The sequence below is a fragment of the Strongyloides ratti genome, assembly GCF_001040885.1.
Source record: "Strongyloides ratti genome assembly S_ratti_ED321, chromosome : 1".
NCBI classification, from domain to species: domain Eukaryota; kingdom Metazoa; phylum Nematoda; class Chromadorea; order Rhabditida; family Strongyloididae; genus Strongyloides; species Strongyloides ratti.
Window position 1 is genome coordinate 4,216,752 of NC_037307.1, and position 18,414 is coordinate 4,235,165.

At 25.0% G+C, this 18,414-nt stretch overlaps 6 protein-coding genes across 6 annotated transcripts; 3 read left to right on the top strand and 3 right to left on the bottom strand.

The window, feature by feature from the left end:
- Window positions 1-602: 602 nt before the first annotated feature.
- On the bottom strand, window positions 603-2,213 carry SRAE_1000136200 (Hypothetical protein; the record flags this gene model as incomplete). The annotated part of the gene is made up of 2 exons (XM_024648308.1): window positions 603-2,106; window positions 2,146-2,213. The coding sequence occupies 2 exons, from the start codon at window positions 2,211-2,213 to the stop codon at window positions 603-605; spliced, it is 1,572 nt and encodes a 523-aa protein (XP_024502299.1).
- Window positions 2,214-2,450: 237 nt separating this feature from the next.
- Window positions 2,451-5,412, top strand: SRAE_1000136300 (Enolase; the record flags this gene model as incomplete). The annotated part of the gene is made up of 3 exons (XM_024648309.1): window positions 2,451-2,482; window positions 3,932-3,947; window positions 4,099-5,412. 3 exons carry the CDS (start codon window positions 2,451-2,453, stop codon window positions 5,410-5,412), a joined length of 1,362 nt encoding a protein of 453 aa, XP_024502300.1.
- Window positions 5,413-5,532: 120 nt separating this feature from the next.
- SRAE_1000136400 (Nicotinic acetylcholine receptor family and Neurotransmitter-gated ion-channel transmembrane domain and Neurotransmitter-gated ion-channel family and Neurotransmitter-gated ion-channel ligand-binding domain and Nicotinic acetylcholine-gated receptor, transmembrane domain-containing protein) lies at window positions 5,533-7,621 on the bottom strand (the record flags this gene model as incomplete). Its single annotated transcript, XM_024648310.1, has 4 exons — window positions 5,533-5,703; window positions 5,744-6,058; window positions 6,104-7,494; window positions 7,537-7,621. 4 exons carry the CDS (start codon window positions 7,619-7,621, stop codon window positions 5,533-5,535), a joined length of 1,962 nt encoding a protein of 653 aa, XP_024502301.1.
- Window positions 7,622-8,366: 745 nt separating this feature from the next.
- SRAE_1000136500 (Cytochrome b-c1 complex, subunit 6 family and Ubiquinol-cytochrome C reductase hinge domain-containing protein) lies at window positions 8,367-8,623 on the bottom strand (the record flags this gene model as incomplete). Its single annotated transcript, XM_024648311.1, has 2 exons — window positions 8,367-8,399; window positions 8,444-8,623. 2 exons carry the CDS (start codon window positions 8,621-8,623, stop codon window positions 8,367-8,369), a joined length of 213 nt encoding a protein of 70 aa, XP_024502302.1.
- Window positions 8,624-9,016: 393 nt separating this feature from the next.
- Window positions 9,017-13,222, top strand: SRAE_1000136600 (Frizzled domain-containing protein; the record flags this gene model as incomplete). Its single annotated transcript, XM_024648312.1, has 3 exons — window positions 9,017-9,109; window positions 9,161-9,904; window positions 9,950-13,222. 3 exons carry the CDS (start codon window positions 9,017-9,019, stop codon window positions 13,220-13,222), a joined length of 4,110 nt encoding a protein of 1,369 aa, XP_024502303.1.
- A 206-nt stretch (window positions 13,223-13,428) lies between these two features.
- Window positions 13,429-14,139, top strand: SRAE_1000136700 (NADH dehydrogenase [ubiquinone] flavoprotein 2, mitochondrial; the record flags this gene model as incomplete). Its single annotated transcript, XM_024648313.1, has 1 exon — window positions 13,429-14,139. The coding sequence occupies one exon, from the start codon at window positions 13,429-13,431 to the stop codon at window positions 14,137-14,139; it is 711 nt and encodes a 236-aa protein (XP_024502304.1).
- Between the last annotated feature and the right edge of the window lie 4,275 nt (window positions 14,140-18,414).

Below are 18,414 nucleotides of genomic sequence, written 5' to 3' on the forward strand. Positions count from 1 at the left end.
GCGTACTTATTTAAATAACTTTAAATGTTCTTTTTAAAAAATTTATTTATCTTTTTTTAAATAGGATGAAAATTTTATTTCATATTATCTTTCGATAACATTATCTGTAAAATAAGTAGAAAATCTAAACACTAATTTTTTTAGAAAATTATTATAAGAGACTAAATATTTTTCTGGTGTTATATGTTTTTAGACTATTTTTTTAAAGAGTGTAGAAGCAATAATATCAATTAAAAATTATGAATAATTTCTATGCTTCAAAATGTACTATTCCAACATAAAATTTCTATTAATATTTTTTGAAAAATAAAATAAATAAAGAATGTGTATAAAAAATAATTATAGATAGTTGTACAGATAATTAATTAACTTTAGAAAAAAAAAATTTTTTAATACTTTTAATTAAATAATATATTAATTTTTTTAATAAATTAATAACAATAATAACAAAGTATATTGCAAAACTTAGTTGAAATGTGTTAAATGATAAAAGATAAAAAAACTTTTACCATTGATTAGTGATGATACTTTATTTTATTACTCAATTTTAATATATTTTCCATCTAATCCACATTTGTCTTTAAAAAACTTCTTGATAGTTTTCAAATGATTTCCCTGTAATTGAACAACAATCTCTCCAGAACATCTTTTTTTTCCTTCTTGTATTCCAGCAGAAGAGGCATAAAAATGTTCAAAGATGAAACAAAAGTATCATTTAACAAATCAAATAATCCTAAATTCCTAAAAACTGTTATTTCTTTTGAAGACACTTTTTCAGAATGAATTAATATATTTGGTATTTGACCTTTTTTAATTGTAACTGAATTATCAGGCTTTTTCATTACATATCCTGGTGTACACTTTTGTTGAATTAAAGTTACAATTGATTTAATAGTTTGAGGTGTAGTTTGAATATGAGGTTTAGCCTCTAAAAATTGTTTTAAATTTTCATCTATTACTATTTTCTCATTTTCAATTTGTATATTATTAGCTTTCAAGTATGCCAAAAGTAAATCTTTAAATTCATTAAAATTATATGCTTTGTTTTCATTTTTGACATTGTCATCTATATCAGAAAACAGTTTTCTAAATGATTTAGTGCTCAAGAAACAAGTTGATATTGAAAAACCTGCTTTGATTTCTTTATCTTTATCTTCATTTGGAATACCATATATTGGTTCAAAATCTGAAATTAATTTATTTCTGAAATTTACAGACTTTATAGATATTTTATCTTTAACATTGATAATATTTACTACTTTTCCTTCTTCAGATTTTTCATTTAAATTTTCAATATATTTAGATAGCTTTGAGTATGATGTTTTTTTTAAATCTATTCTTTCATTATCTGGAACACATTTTTGAACATACTGTTGAAAAAAATAACCAAGATCCATTGGTAATAATGTTGAATCTTTTAAAAGGTATTTTAAAGCTGTTAGAAAACAAATATGTAATTTTTCATTTTCATCTTTAATTGTTATATTTTCAAGTTTATTTTCAGTTTCATTATTTGATGATTCATTACTAACATCATCAATTTGAACTTTATCTAATTCTTTATCCATATCCAGAAATTCATCTATTTTATATCTCTGAATTAACAAAGAATTGCAAAAATGATCTTTACCCCTGGTCATCATAACAACTCCAAGACTTCTTAAAGGATAAATTCTATCATTAAAATTATGAAACTCTTGAGTTGGAACTGCAATTCCAACAGCTCCAAAAATTTCGTTACTTTCCTTATTCCAACAATAAACAAACGCCGTTTTTGTATGATCAAAGGGAGGATAATTTTCAAATGGTTTTTCTCCATTAAAAACATCTTCTTTTGTTATAATTCCATTTTTTTCAATCAATTTCCATCGTGTTGAATTTACAATAATTGGATAATAATACTTGGGCAATATTAAACCAGCGTGCAAAGATAAAAACCAATTTTTATTATTCATTTTACCATCTCTAAAAAAAATTGGTTTTGAATCACAAATTAATATATCGATATCTTTTTTAACTGCTGATTTCATTTTAACAATTTCTAATTTTGAATTACCAACTATTTTATTCCAGATCTCATCACCCAATAATTTTTTAAAATCAGAACTAAAAAAATTTTTTAGTATTAGTCATATAATAACGTACATTTCTTTATTTTTAGCTACTCTAGTTCCCTTAATAATACAAGGTTGAGTAAACCAAAATAAATCCATATTCTTTATTTTTATAATTAATATAATGGTATAAAATTAATTGTATAATAAATATTATTAAGTTGATTTGAAAATAAATTACTATTCTAATCGATAAAGCGTGTAACAAAAATTTGTTAAAACGTTTTATCTAAAAAACTTAATAATTATCTGATTAATTTATTTCTAATCACTTTTTTATTGACCGCAACTCTATTTAAATATCCTCTTGAAAAATAGAATATACAAAATATTTATATGTTAAGGACATATTTTACATTAGTTGACACGTTTTCTGAAATATTTCAAAAAAAAAAAACTCTTTAATATTGATAGAGAAATTTTCATGTCTAAAAAAAAATACAGAAAATTATGAAATTCTATAGAAAAAAAAATAAGATGAACATTTTTTTTAATTACTTTGAATTCATAAATTCTTATATTTATTTTGCTTCAAATAAGTCTTCAATGGTTGTCTTTTGAGTGGATTCTCTTCTCAAAAAAAGTAATATACTTCATTGAAAAATAAATTACATATTTTTCTGTTGATAGAAAGCTTTAAAAGTTAACAATTATTATAAGTTGTAAATTAATCTACTTAAAATATTTTTGAATATTTTAAAAATTTGATTTTATAAAAAAAATTTATTGTTGCAACAAATTTTTTCTTATAATCAAATTATTTTTAATCTAAAACATTTGTTATCAAGTACCTTATCAATGATAAAATACTTTTTTTTTAATAGTTTTATCGGTTTTTTTTATATGTCGTAGTTAAAATAAAAATATTTATACCGAAATTGATAAGTATTATGATTTTTTTTATTTAATAATGCATATATTGACTAATTTATTTTTAAATATAACTTATTTTTCTATGTTCTAAATTTGAATTATTATTTTTATTATACATGAAAAAGTAGACATTAATAAATATTTTTCCTAACACAAGATTTTTTTATATAAAAATATTTCTAACATATAAAGTATAAATTATTTAACAAACTATTTGTTTGTCACTACTTTTCTAGTGATGTGTATAGATATTTAATATACATATTCATAATAAAATATACCCAAAAAAAGCACATTTTTATATGAATAGATATACGTTAAAATGTTAATATTTATTATATATCATAGTTCTTCAACATCCAGCTTTACACTATCTATATAATTTATTTTTTTTTTAAAGTTGGCATATCACTAGTTCATTTAATTCTTATAACTTATTGAAAATTTTAAAATCTACTTCTCTATCCTATATACATAGTGGTGATGCCTCTTTTCTATATATTTTGTTATTTTATAGTGCTCTCGACTTGTTTTCTTACACACAATTGATGCGTCTTTTTTTTCTAAAATATATTTAAATTTTGTTAAATAAAATAAATATTTTAATAAAAATATTTTTTTTTGTTTGTGAATCTATTATTGTTTTCCAAAAAAAAAAGTATTTATTTTAGCTGTAAATGTTATTTTACTTTGTGATTCTATCTATCTGTTAATCATTTATTTGAAAAAAAAAAACTTTTTTTTATTGATAGACCAAATATGAAAAGTAAAAAGCTTATTAATTTTTTTTAATAACTTTATTACCTTACAATTTTAGTATGTACACACATAATAATATCATTTTTACTGTTCACTAACATCTAAATAATACTAGATGTTTGTTATAAATAGTCGCTATTGAGAGAAAATTTTTATTTTTATAACATATCTAACATTATTTTTAGTAATAAAATCGACAAAGTTAGTAAACGTGCATTTCTATAAAATTATTCTAAAAAGATTTTTCGAGAAGGAACGTGTGTTAAAGAAGATAGTAGTAGTTACTTTATCATCTATGTTTTTAACATTAAAAATATAAATTTCTATCTAAATTTTATCTTTTTTTTTTTAGAAGTTCATTATGGCTATTCTTAAAGTACATGCTCGTCAAATTTATGATTCCCGTGGTAATCCAACTGTTGAAGTTGACCTCACCACAGACAAAGGAGTATTCCGTGCTGCTGTACCATCAGGAGCTTCTACTGGTATTCATGAGGCTCTTGAAATGAGAGATGGTGATAAATCTGTTCACCATGGAAAAGGTGTTCTTAATGCAATTAAAAATATTAATGAAAAAATTGCACCATCTCTTATTGGAAAGAATTTTAATGTTACTGATCAAGTTGGTATTGATAGATTTATGATTGAATTAGATGGAACACCTAATAAGAATAATCTTGGAGCAAATGCTATTCTTGGAGTTTCAATGGCTGTTTGTAAAGCTGGAGCAGCTGAATCTGGATTACCAGTATATCAATATATTGCAAAATTAGCTGGAATTGATAAGGTTATTCTTCCTGTACCAGCATTCAATGTTATTAATGGTGGTTCACATGCTGGAAATAAACTTGCTATGCAAGAATTTATGATTCTTCCAACAGGTGCAAGCAATTTCCGTGAAGCTATGCGTATGGGATCTGAAGTATATCATCATCTTAAAGCTGAAATTAAAAAGAGATATGGTTTGGATGCTACTGCTGTTGGTGATGAAGGTGGTTTTGCTCCAAATATTCAAGACAACAAGGAAGGTCTTGATCTTTTAAATACAGCTATTGAGAAAGCTGGATATAAAGGAAAAATAGTCATTGGTATGGATGTTGCTGCTTCTGAATTTTATAAAGATGGAAAATATGATCTTGATTTTAAAAATCCAAATTCTAATCCATCAACATATCTTAGTGGTGATGAACTTGCTGATCTTTATAGAAGTTTTATCAAAGAATATCCAGTTGTATCAATTGAAGATGCTTTTGATCAAGATGATTGGGAAAATTGGAGCAAACTCCATGCCAGTACTTCAATTCAACTTGTTGGAGACGATCTTACTGTTACTAATGTCAAAAGAATTCAAACAGCTATTGAGAAGAAATCATGTAACTGTCTTTTATTGAAAGTTAATCAAATTGGTTCTGTAACTGAGTCAATTGAGGCCGCCCAATTGTCACGTAAAAATGGATGGGGTGTTATGGTATCACATAGATCAGGAGAAACCGAAGATTACTTTATCGCTGATCTCGTTGTTGGTTTAGCTACAGGTCAAATCAAAACTGGAGCTCCATGCCGTTCTGAAAGATTGGCCAAATACAATCAACTTCTCCGAATTGAGGAAGAATTAGGAGATGGTGCTGTCTATGCAGGACAAAAGTTTAGAAACCCACAAGCTTAAATCGATTGTAATAATTTTTAAAATTACTTTATCCATTTTATCTTTATTTTACTAACATTTTATAGTTATCTTTTAATTAAAAAGAAATAAAAAAAACTTCATTAAAAATTGTTACTTTTGTTATTTAAACAATAAAGATAAAATTACAAAATTATCAAATACAGCTGGGAGAATTAAAAACACACCAAGTGTTGTTATTGTTGCAAATGAAAAAAGTATCAGGAGAAAACGGTCTACAACATTTGCCAATTGATGCCATTGCCATTGTATTTTTTTTCTTTCATCTAATATCTAAAAAAATGGTTTTAGAAAAAATTTATTATATTTTTACCTCAGATCTGATTTCTTGTTGTTTAAGTGTCCAGTAAATCCTTTTTAAAATACGCCTAAAACTGTAAACAAAAAATTTTTCTTCAGGACTTTCTGATGGAAAATCCATACCACCTAATATACTAGTATGAACCATCTTTTCAAAGAATGATATTTTGGGTTTTAATTTATCGTTGGTAAAATTTTCATCAATATTAGTTGATTTAAGACTGTCAATTGAAAAAAAAACTTTTGTCAATTCTCTTGGATATGTCTTTAGTGATTCTGTTTTTTGTCTTACCAATGAATTGTTAACATTTTTATTTGAATTTTCTATCTAAAATTTTTATAAAATAATAATATTTTTTATTAAGATTCTTACACTTTGTTTTCTTTTAAAAACATGATTATTCAAATTTTTTTTTTGCTTCTGTTTCAGACATTCACAATCTCCTTTATCATATTTTTGTCGATCTTCCAATATTTTTGTTTTCTTTAAGTCTCTTAAAATACTTTTTTTTCTTATAGATTTATTACATCTTGCAGTTTTAGTTAATGCAACACTATCTGGATCATGAATAGTCATAAATAAAATTTTTGCAAGATATACCAAAATAAATTTATGCATCCAATATGGAATACTTCGCCCCTGGTTTGTGCTTCCAGATCTGTGAACATTTAATGTTATTACATTTACAACTGTAGCCAGGCAAACAATAGAAAGAGATGATAAATAGTATAATCCAATTAATGGTACAGCTTCTGATGTTGGAGGAATAGATTCTGTTATTGATTGTAAATAAACACCCATAGATAACATTGTTGTAATACACATATTTATTTTTTCACCAGTTTCAGGTGGCATGAGAAATCCTAAGACAGCCATAGATGAAATTAATGCACATGGAAGAACGTGATTAAAAACATAGAATAATGGACGACGGTGAATTTTAATTTTTACAACAATAGTTGGCCATGGTACATTATTGCGTGTTGGAAAATGAAGAATTTCTCTATATGCATGCATATTTATAAGACTAAATTCACTGTTATTCATATAAAAACTAAGGTCTCCTTGACTTGTAATTAATTTTAAATCAATCTCTGATTGTTCATGACTCCATGAAGCAAATCTTAATTCACATTCTTGATCATCAAATGGATAATATTTAACATTTAAATGAAAAACACTTTTAAATAATGCTGAGAAAAGCCATGTTACATTTCCTTTTGATGTTGTCATAATATCTGTACTCACTAATGATCCAAAATATTCTGTTACGGCATTATTAATTAACATTATATCTGGTTTCCATAATCTATTATGTGGTATATATAATGTATCAATACCACCCCAATCACTTTGATTCCATGCTAATCGAGGATCAAACCAATTTATATTTAACCAACATCTTGTTGTTAAAATTTGATTTTTTTCATCCATCTCAACAATTTGATTTAAAAGAAATCCAAAAGTAACATTTGTCTGAATAGAATGATGTAAACTAGGTCTAACATTTTTTTCATAACGTTGTGGATCAAGTAATGCTTTATATAGTTTTTCTTCAATCCTATCAGCAGACATTTTTATTTTCATAGATTCCTTTACATTATTATCAATTTCTCGTAAATTCTTTCTAATCATACTTATTTTTTCAGATGTTTTATTTATCCTCTTTTCTACCAACAATTGATTTTTATTTTTAAAAATATTTTCTTTTAAATTGTTTCTTTTTTTATCATTTATTATTGAAGCCCACATTTTTAGTAAATCTTAAAATAATATATAAATATATTTATTTATTTAAAACAAACCTGAATTAAATTCAAGAAATGAATTTAGTTTATTTAACTTTGCAGAATTTTCAGCAATTGAAATTGGTGAAGAAACTTTTGACATTTTATAAATATCAGTATTTTTATTACTTTTTAACTTTATTATATCTTCTAAACTCATTTTTTTATTACTACCAAAAATATTTCTGGAGTTAGGATATTTAACAAACTCATTATCAAATTCATTATTTGCATAAACTGTAAGTAACCCATAAATAAAAAATATAAAATTAATATACGCTATAGGCATATTTTAGAGCAAACAAAAGTGTAATGAAAAAAATGAATTGTAAAAATTTCAATGAATTACTATTTTCATTTTCTGCTTAACCATAATTTTCAATTTATGAAAAGGCACATTAAAAATAAATAACTTATTGGCATATAATATGCTTTCATTTTGTATATATTTTAAAAGTTTTATTTTATCAAAATCCGTCATCGTAAATAAAATATTTTTACCCAAACAAATTGACTTATGATAAAGAAAATTGCGAAAGATAAATTGGATATGTAAAGTGAGGAAACAAAATTTTTAGGTTATACATAAATTTACCAATCCTATTTAAGAAAAAAAAAAATTTTTTTTTTATATTTATCTTGTTTCACTAACTTTTCTATAGTAAACATGCATAATGTTTACAATTAATTATTTTAAAATTATTATCACAAAGTAATAAAAAGTTTTATTTTCTAAACAGTTGTTTTTTTTTTGTTAATCTTTATATAAATCCATAAATTTTAAAACAAAAATTGGATTACAATTAACATTAATTCTAGCTATAATAGTTTATAAGAATACATCTAATTTATTTAAGTGCAGCAAATGCTTTTGGCATGGCCTAAATAAATAGTAAATATAAAATAAATAAATAATTTAACTTACACAATGATCAAGATGTTGAATGTATTCTACCATTTCTTCATGACATGTTTCTTCAGTATTTGTTCTTGACTCAACACGTGCATTACAAGTTTCGAGAATTTCCTTGAAATGAGAAACTTTCTCTTCACATTTTTCACGGTAATGTTGAAGTTGATCAACTCCTTCTTCAATATCACTCATTGTATTTAAAACTAAAAAAAAAGAATATATTTAAAAATTAAGAATATTTATATAATTAATATCTATCAATTATAATTTCGATTACATTATTCAAATAGTAAAAATGTATAATAATTATAAATTTTTATAACATAAAATTAATTCTTAATATAATAATAAATGAAATACTTTTAAAGTATATAAGATAAAAAAATTTCTAACATTTGAAATTGGTATAAATAAAACTAAAATATATGACAAATTTAATCTATAAAAATAAATATGAAAAAACGACATAGGGTTTTACAACGAAATTCTGTTAACAAAATGTTGCATTGTCTCACCTCCGTAAGATAATAATTCATTGCTTTATTAATTAGCTTTACATAATTTTAACGGTAATGTTCTGTTATTATGCTATTTACTGCTAGGAGTAGTGTTCTCTTCATGTATTATATCCTCTTCATTTTATTAATAACTTTTAATCATAGTATTCAAGAAGAAAATGTAAGTTTAGAAAAAAAAAATATATATATATACTTATATATGTATATTTAGTTACACGGAAAATTTAACGATATTAAAAGTGTTTGTAATGAATCTGTATGGAGTTGTACACCTACATGTAGAATACAATTTGAAGGTAGAACTGGAAAATGCCAAAAACCAAAAGATGAAACGTGTTTTGGTTCATCTATAACATACAAATTTGTTAACGATTTTGCCAGCAAAAGTCTTATAGATTCATATGGTATTTTATCTCAATACCCTGATTGTTGGCAATACATGAAACCTCTTTTGTGTTCTATAGCCTATCGACCATGTAGTATTCGTAGTTATTTTTATGATGGAATAAATTCTTCTGACAACAATATAATGGAATCGTGGCAAGTTTTTCAGCAAAAAAATTGTTTTATTGCAAAAGAAAAATGTCCTACAGTTGTAAAAGAAAATTTATGGCCTGATTTTTTAAAATGTGATGATTTTGTCAAACCTGATGTTCATATTACTGATAATAGTCTTGCCAATTATAAAAGATACTTGTTCGTAAATAATACACTATGCAAATCTCCCTATAACGGTTTAAGTAATGAAGAATCAACACAAAATAATAATTGCATGTGGCCACTGGTTAGGAAAAATATTTCTAAAAACATATTTGTTAAAGGTTCTCCAATAGTTGATACTTGTTTTTTACCTTGTAAAAATTCATTGTTTTCTGATAATGTGGTTTACTCTGTTTTTCAATTGTCTGTAGGTATATTTACAGGCTTTGTACTTGTTGTTTCTATTGTACTTTTCGTAAGTTTATGGTTTATTAAGATAAATTATTTAAATTTTTTTTAGATTTATATTGTTAAATATACAAAAGTTTTTCAAAGTTCGTATATTATGTTTTTGGTTGTTGCATTTTTTTTCACCAATATTTTATACTTCTTCGTCTACTTTCTTTCATCAATTTCAAGTATTGGCTCGAAAATATCATGCTTAGATGGAGGATCTATAAGAAAAAGCAGCAGTTATTTAATGTCAAATAGTTTTGATTCTTGCCTTTTTCAAGGTATACTTCTTCAAGTTATTTTAAATTCATCATATCTAACCCTTGTTTTTATTATTTTTTGCCATTATGCTCATCCTAAATTTTGTTTTAATCACTATATTTTATTGGGCTCAAAATCAGAGTATACTTTAAATTCTCGTATTCCGTCAAAAGTACTATTTCTAGTTACTAATTTAATTGTATCTATTATTTTATGTTCATTTATTATCTTTTCTAACAGCATTTCATCATCTGGAATATTTCAAATTTGTAATGTAGGAAGTTTATCCTTCAAATCTGCTTTGAATATGTACTATCCAATGATAATATTAAACATAGTTTCTATTGGTATACCAATTGTAATAATGGTTAGACGATCTTTATCAATGAGAATGATAGAAAAAAATGAAGCAGAAAAGAAACATAGACCATTATTTGGTAACATGGGAGCTGTTTCTTCATGGATATCTGACAATATAATATATCAACAAAGAAGGAATAATGATAGGGAATTGGGTTCTATGGACACATTAAATTTTAATGATTTAGTTTTTTGGAAAATTGATGATAAATGGATGATCGTAATTATTGTTACAATGATATTATCATGCCTAATCAGTATGTCGCTACATATAAAAATTGGTTATAATAATTTGTATGAAGAAAATGAAATAAAGAAATTCCAATCCTGTGTTTTAAATAAAAACATTGTCGAAGGGCAATTAACACAAAATCAAAGTAACTTTCTTAACTACATATCTAATTCTGATGATCCATTACTACGCAAAAAAGAACTTTTAAATCAACCAACTAATTTTTTCAATAACTGTGAACTTCCCTCAATTGATCATACTTTATCAATACATTTTATAATTTATCTTTTATTAATACCTGCTCCATTTTACATACTTTTAGTATCCTCAATTGTTGGTATTTTTAATGAAAAATATGGTCTTAATGGATTGAAGGAAGGAAAAGACGAATGTGAAAGAAAAATTATAAAAAATATTGAAAATGAAAAGATTTCTTCTGCTATGGAGATGGATACTTGTGAGGAGTCAGAATTATTATCACCTTCTGAACAACTTGGGAATCTATATCCAAAAACACAAATGTATACAAACAATATCAATTACAATCTAAATGATAGAGATAGATATTTTTATGAAAGGGATTTCAGATATATTACAACATTTAGAAAAGTTACAGACAAAGTTGGTACAAATGCTGAAAATAATTGTAATGATAAAAATAATGAACCAGAAAAAGTTGGTTCTTCAACTTCTGAAAATACAATTCCTTCTGATCTTAAAGACACTATAGAAAGAAGTAATGATACTGATGTAGGAAAGGGAACCGACACTAACATGGATGAATCATGTTTTTATTCTCAAAATTCATATAAAACAAAAGCTACTTTTGCAACAACTGGTTTTGATTCATCTTTGACTGATGAAGAGAAATTGTCAGTCATTCAAGAAATGTACAATAATCATTATAACATGTATTATCGAGAAAATTCTTCAACTATAGTAACTGGTGATGAATTAAATCTTCAAATTTTGCCTGAAATGGAAACTATGGGTGTAGATTCACCTTTTAATTACGATTATAATTCTCTGGATAAGAGTGTTGTTTTCTATCCGTTATATAAGTCACAAGTTTTAGTAATTGATAAAGAATTATTTCATCCTGGATATACTCCAAGTCAAATTATGTTTATTTTATGGCTTCAATATGAAGCATTAGAACCAGAAAAACGAGAAACATTTATAAAGCCAGATATTCCGTTATTTATTAACTATGAAGGAAGAGATATTTGGGTTGAACCTCCACAAGCATATAATGATGACAGAATTGAACGTTCTGAATATGATATATTCATAACACCAGATAATCCAGCTACTAACCCATTTCATTATGCTTTCAAATGCCCTACATTTTTAGATCGTCAAAAGGCTCAGTTTAATCCTGTACAATTATGTTTCTTTATTCATGATCGTCCTGAAATATTTTCACGACACTATCCTAAAGATATTAGCGATCCAAAAAATCATTATGAAATGGTCAGATTTTATTTTCCAAATAATCGTTTGTATGTTGCTTATGATGACATTGAACAACTTGATTTTGTATTATCAAATGCAAAAAGTTTATGTGAATCAAAAATTTCAAATGAAAGTCTTAGTCCATTTGGTTGCAACTATCATTTATTATTCCATTTTCTAGAATCATGTCATGTATTTTATGAATATTGTCCCAAATACAATGGACATATATCTGAATATGAAGTTGATCCTCATACAAGATGGTTATACTTCAAATCAAGATTATATGATCATTTGAAAGAATTTTTTGTTGATGTAGAAGGTTTTAGTATTGAATCAGATTTTGATACACCTGTTGATCCTGAATATAAGTTATTTGTTAAAAGAAAAAGATGGTACAGTGCTGTGAAAAATGATCCAACATTACTTTTTGACTTAAAAATTGAAAATACTTATCAGGCTTTTATTCATGGACATGATATATCTATTTTACCAAATGCTTTGGATATCCTTATTTCAGACAGTGATCCATTCAAAAGTGATATTATTATGAGAGTTTGTCAGAAATTTTGGTCATTAGAAAGTCAATATCAATTTTTTAAAGATTCTGGTAAAGATCCATGTGAAAATCAATTTATTAGAGTATTTAATGCATTAGAAACATTTATTCCAAAAGCTGTTGTAGCAAGGAATTCTTTGTTAAAAAAGTTTTTCAATGAAGTTGATCAAATGCGTCGTTCTGGTCCCGGTGGACATTTGTTTGATGATGTTTTAGGAATAGGTAATAATTATTTTAAACATGAATACGAAGTACCGTATGATCCAGTTATGTATCTTGATGGACGTCATGATCTTGATTATAATGGTGAGGATGACCAAAATGATGAAGAAGAAAGAGAATTCTTTTTCCCAGATGATGAAGAGTATGAAGAAGAAGTAGAAGAAGAGGAAGAATTGGAAATAGAGTCTGATTCAGAACACGAAGCAGATGATGGTTTTGAGTCTGGTGCAAATACTGATAATGATGACTAAGCAATGATACCTGAATTTGTTCATGGAAATGAAAACATTTGATCTCTTTAGTTTTTGTTTATAGCATTGTTTTTTTTTATGATTTTAATTTACATTAATAATTCAACAAAACAAGTTTTTTTTTTTTAATTTTTGGTTATTTTACCTTTATATATATAGTTTAAATATAATATATTATAATTATAAATGAAACAATTTTTTTAGATATGCAATCTTTAAAATCAATTTCTCGTATATCTCAACAAAATGTTATGGCTAAACGTTTTGGTGGACATGGTTTGGCTGTCCATAGAGATTCTAAATTAAATAACCCAAAAATTCCATTTAAGTTTACTGATGAAAATATGAAACGTGTTCAAGCTATTTTAAATATCTATCCAGAAGGTCATAAGAGCGGTGCTACTATGCCACTTCTTGATATAGCTCAACGTCAATATGGATGGCTTCCAATTTCAGCAATGAATGAAGTAGCAAGACTACTTGGAATACCACGTATGCGTTGTTATGAAGTAGCATCTTTTTATACAATGTATAACAGAGATCCAGTGGGAAAAAATTTTGTTCAAGTGTGTACAACAACTCCATGTATGTTACGTGGTGCCGAAACAATTGTTGATGCTTTTTCTAAAAATCTTGGAATTAAGGCTGGTCATTCAACAGAAGATGGACTTTTTACTCTTGTTGAAGTTGAATGTCTTGGAGCTTGTGCTAATGCTCCTATGGTTCAAATTAATGATGATTTCTTTGAAGATTTAACAGTTAGTGATGTTAAGGATATTGTTGATGAAATTAAAGCTGGAAAAAGACCATTCCCAGGTCCAAGAAGTGGAAGATGCGCTGCTGAACCTTTAACAGGACAAACAACACTCACTAGTGAACCTACTGGACCTGGATTTAAGATTCAACCTGGTCTCTAAAAAAATATTTAGGAATAAGATTTTTTTATCTTTCTTTATTATATATTATTTAGGCGAAAATTTGACCTAATAAAATTTTCGAAAATTTAAAAGACTTTTCTTGGAGAAAATATTGCACTAATTACAAAAAAATATAAAATATTAAAAAATAAATTTTACCTTCATATAGATATGGCTTCAAGACTGTAAAAAATGTTTTTTTAGAATAAACTATAAGTGAATAAAATTTTATAAATTGATAAAAAAAATGGCTAGAAATCAAAAAACAATTTTAAGAATCATAGTTATTTACCAAATAACTATAATTTCATCAACTTATATTCAAATTTTCTTGAGATAATCTTGGAAAATTGTTTTTTACCTTTTAAAAAAATAAATAATTTTTTTTAAATTTTGTTTTTTCTTTATATATTAAGATAGTAGAAAATTGGCTTAATTTTAGAGAAACTGACATTCTAGAAATTATTTTTGAATATTTGAATAATATAAATATGTATATTTTTTTTTTAAAATTACAATGTTGGTTTGATAAAAATTTTTTATACTAAAACAAGAAATAAATAAAGTAAAGTAAGTAATTAAAAAAAGTTTTTTATTAGAAATTAAAAAAAAACAACTTTTTTTGGAATTTAAATATGCCACTATATTCATTCGATAGCCTTTGAAAAGGGATGAATTTTGAATATAATCAACAATATTTGAAAATTGAAATTTCAGGAGTTATAAGGATTCAAAGTTGAGGGCGAAATTGGGGAATATTTTTTTGTAAAACTCGATTTTTATGATAATATTGTAAATTTTAAGATTAAATACTTTATTCTAGATCAGTTTTTCACGAGAAATTCAGTAAGCCTATTTTCATTTTTATAGGACTTCTAAAAGTGATGATATGTAAGAAATATATTTTAAAAAAAGTTTTAAGAATTTAGTGATAACTCAAGTTAATGAGGTCACAGAAACATGAAACCAGATGCGCTGAGCTTCTTTTACAATTTAATGTATACCTTACGTTGAAAACTTTTTTAAATTTTCAACCGTTCTTGAAATACTATGCTTGGTATTTTTTCGCGCGTAATCCATTGTCATCATTTTTTTATATCTCGAAAGTTGTTTAAGGTATAAAAAAATTTTGAAGGTAGGCCCTATTTAAAAACTCATTAGAAAACGATTGCAAAAATCTGATTTCATTTATCTTGATTTTGAAGCAAGATATGAACAAAGGCGGAAATTTTTCTAAAATATTCATTGTTCCCGACTTTTCAATATTTTAGCAAATAATTGTCCTATGAAGATGGGACCAGTTTCATCCGATTTCTATTCAAAAGTAAGTCTAGAAAAATAAATTTCATAGCTATGATACTATTATTTTTAGAGATATAAAAATTAGCTGAAAATTTTTTAGATTTCCGACTTTACCTCTAAAAATGTGAACAAAAAAAAGCAACTTTTTTTTGAATTTGAATATGCCACTATAGTCATTCGATAGCCCTTGAAAAGGGATGAATTTTGAATATAATCAACAATATACTAAAATTGAAATTTCAAGAGTTATAACGTTTCAAAGCTAAGAGGCGAAATTGTGAAATATTTTTTTGTAAATCTCGATTTTTATGATAATATTGTAAATTTTAAGATTAAATACTTTATTCTAGATCATTTTTTTACGGGAAATTCATTAAACCTATTCATATCTTTATAGGACTTCTAAAAATGAAGATATGATAAGAAATATATTTTAAAAAAAGTTCTAAGAATTTAGTGATAACTCAAGTTAATGAGGTCACAGGTCCATGAAATTTGATGCGCTGGGCTTCTTTCATAATTTAAGGTATACCATACGTAGAAAAGATTTTCAAATTTTCAACTGTTCTTGAAATACTGTGCTTGGTACTTTTTTGCGCGTAATCTATTGTAATCATTTTTTTATATCTCGTAAGGGGTTAAAGGTATAAAAATATTTTGAAGGTAGACCCTATTTAAAAACTCATTAGAAAACGATTGCAAAAATCTGATTTTATTTATCTTGATTTTGAAGCAAGATATGACCAAGGGCGGAAATTTTCCTAAAATATTCATTGTTTCCGACTTTTTAGTATCTCAGCAAATAATTAAGCTATGAAGATGGGACTAGTTTCATTCGATTTCTATTCAAATGTAGGTCTAGAATATTAATTTTCATGGCTATAGCATTATTATTTTTAGAGATATAAAAATTGGCTGAAAATTTTCTAGATTTCTGATTTTACCTCTAAAAATGTTAACAAAAAAAAGCAACTTTTTTTGGAATTTGAATATGCTACTATATTCATTCGATAGCCTTTGTAAAAAGATAAATTTTGAATATAATCAAGGATGTGTTGAATTTAAAACTTTGGAAGTTGTAAGCACTCAAAGTTGGAAGCGAAAGTGGTGAATATTTTTTGAGAAAAATTGTCTTTCATGATCCAGTTGAGAATTTTTAAAATAAAATACTTATTCTAGATCAGATTTTTACGAGAAAATCATTGAACTTAGTTTCATCTTCATAGAACGTCTCAAAATTGATATATGATGAGAAATGTTGCTTGAAAGACGTTTTCAAGAACGTACTCATAGCTCAAGTTACACAGCTCGTATAAGTATGAAATCTTTTGCGCTGAACTTCTGTTAACTTTTTAGATGTAGTCTACATTCAAATGTTCTTCAGATTATCAACTCATCTTGAGATACAATATCGAGCATTTCTTCGCGCTAAATCTTTTGTCATAATTTTTATATCTCAAAAATAGTTATACATATAAAAATATTTCAAAAGTGGGTCCCAAATAAAAAACGATTATAAATTAATTGTTAAAAAGTTATAGTTTTTATTTTTATGTTGAAACGAGTTATGAAAATTGATGGAAATTTTTTCTAAATATTTATTGTTTGTTGTGTTTTAATATTTTGACTGGTACTTGTCGTATGAGAATAAGATTAGTATAAATTTTTTTCATATAAAATGGTTGTTTCTAATAAATAGTTCAAATAATATATTTATAGTTTTACAGAAATTCAGAAATTGGTAAAGAAATTTTAATTTTTCTTCTTGTTTTTTTAAAACTTCTTTTTTGTAGGTATTTTAATTATAAGCTTATGATTAAATATTATAATATTGCTTAATGATACAATAATAGATAAAAAAATTAGTAGTAATTTTTAATCTTAATAAAATTAACCATCATATTTTAGTTATATCCATACATTTATAAAACTCTATATAATCTGTTTCTTCTCATTTTCTGAAATGTTAATTATGTAGTATAATTGTTTTTTAAAGATAATATAAATTTTAAAATTACTATTTAAGAAGAATTATTTTAAATAAATTTTTAAGTCATTGACCATTATTAAATTAAGGGAAATACTAATGTTGTTGTTTTTATGGTTACAATATATACTATTATTATTAAAAATAGCAAGAATTTTTAAGAATTATTGAATAAAATCTTCGAATGTTTGTATTTTATATACATTTATGATAATTATTACAAAATTTTGATTCCTTTTAAAATAAATAAGTTAAATTTTAAAAAACTGTTTTTTTTTAAAAAAAGTAATAGATATTAATAATTATTTTATTGTTTAATTAAAGTTAGTTAATAAGCTAAAGTTATTATAAAATTATATATATTTATTTATCGATAATTTATAAAAATTTCATAGTCTTTAAAACTATATCTGCACACTGTTTTTCAATCCCTTAGTGGATACTTTTTTTTTTAATATTTCCTTTATATTTAAAATGTCTTGTCTATAAATTTGTGATTTCTCAATAATATCCTCATTGATTGACTATAATAATTTTGTCGTTTCTTCCATTTTTTTTTTGATTAGAAATGTGAAGTATCTTCTATATGGCCGTGAATGTATTCATAACTTGGAAGTTTGAATAAGATTGCATCTGATGAGGTGTTTGCCTTGATGATAACTAAAAAAGTGGTATTCGTGATTTCTTCAGGAATCGAAAAAAAGAAGGTTCTATGAGTACTTAGTTCACAATGTGTGAAGGTTTTCAAAAGTAGAAACAGCCAGATAGTTTAAAACTTGTTTAAATCCAGAAACATAGTAGATAAATTTTTGTTAAAAAACATAATTTTTAATAACTTTTTGATACATAAAAAGTTGAATATTTTTCTTTTAAAAATTTCTTGATAGTTTTTAAATGATTTTTTTGTAATTGAACAACAATCTCTCCAGAACATCTTTTTTTTCTTCATGAATTCCAGCAGAAGAGGCATAAAAATTTTTCAAAGA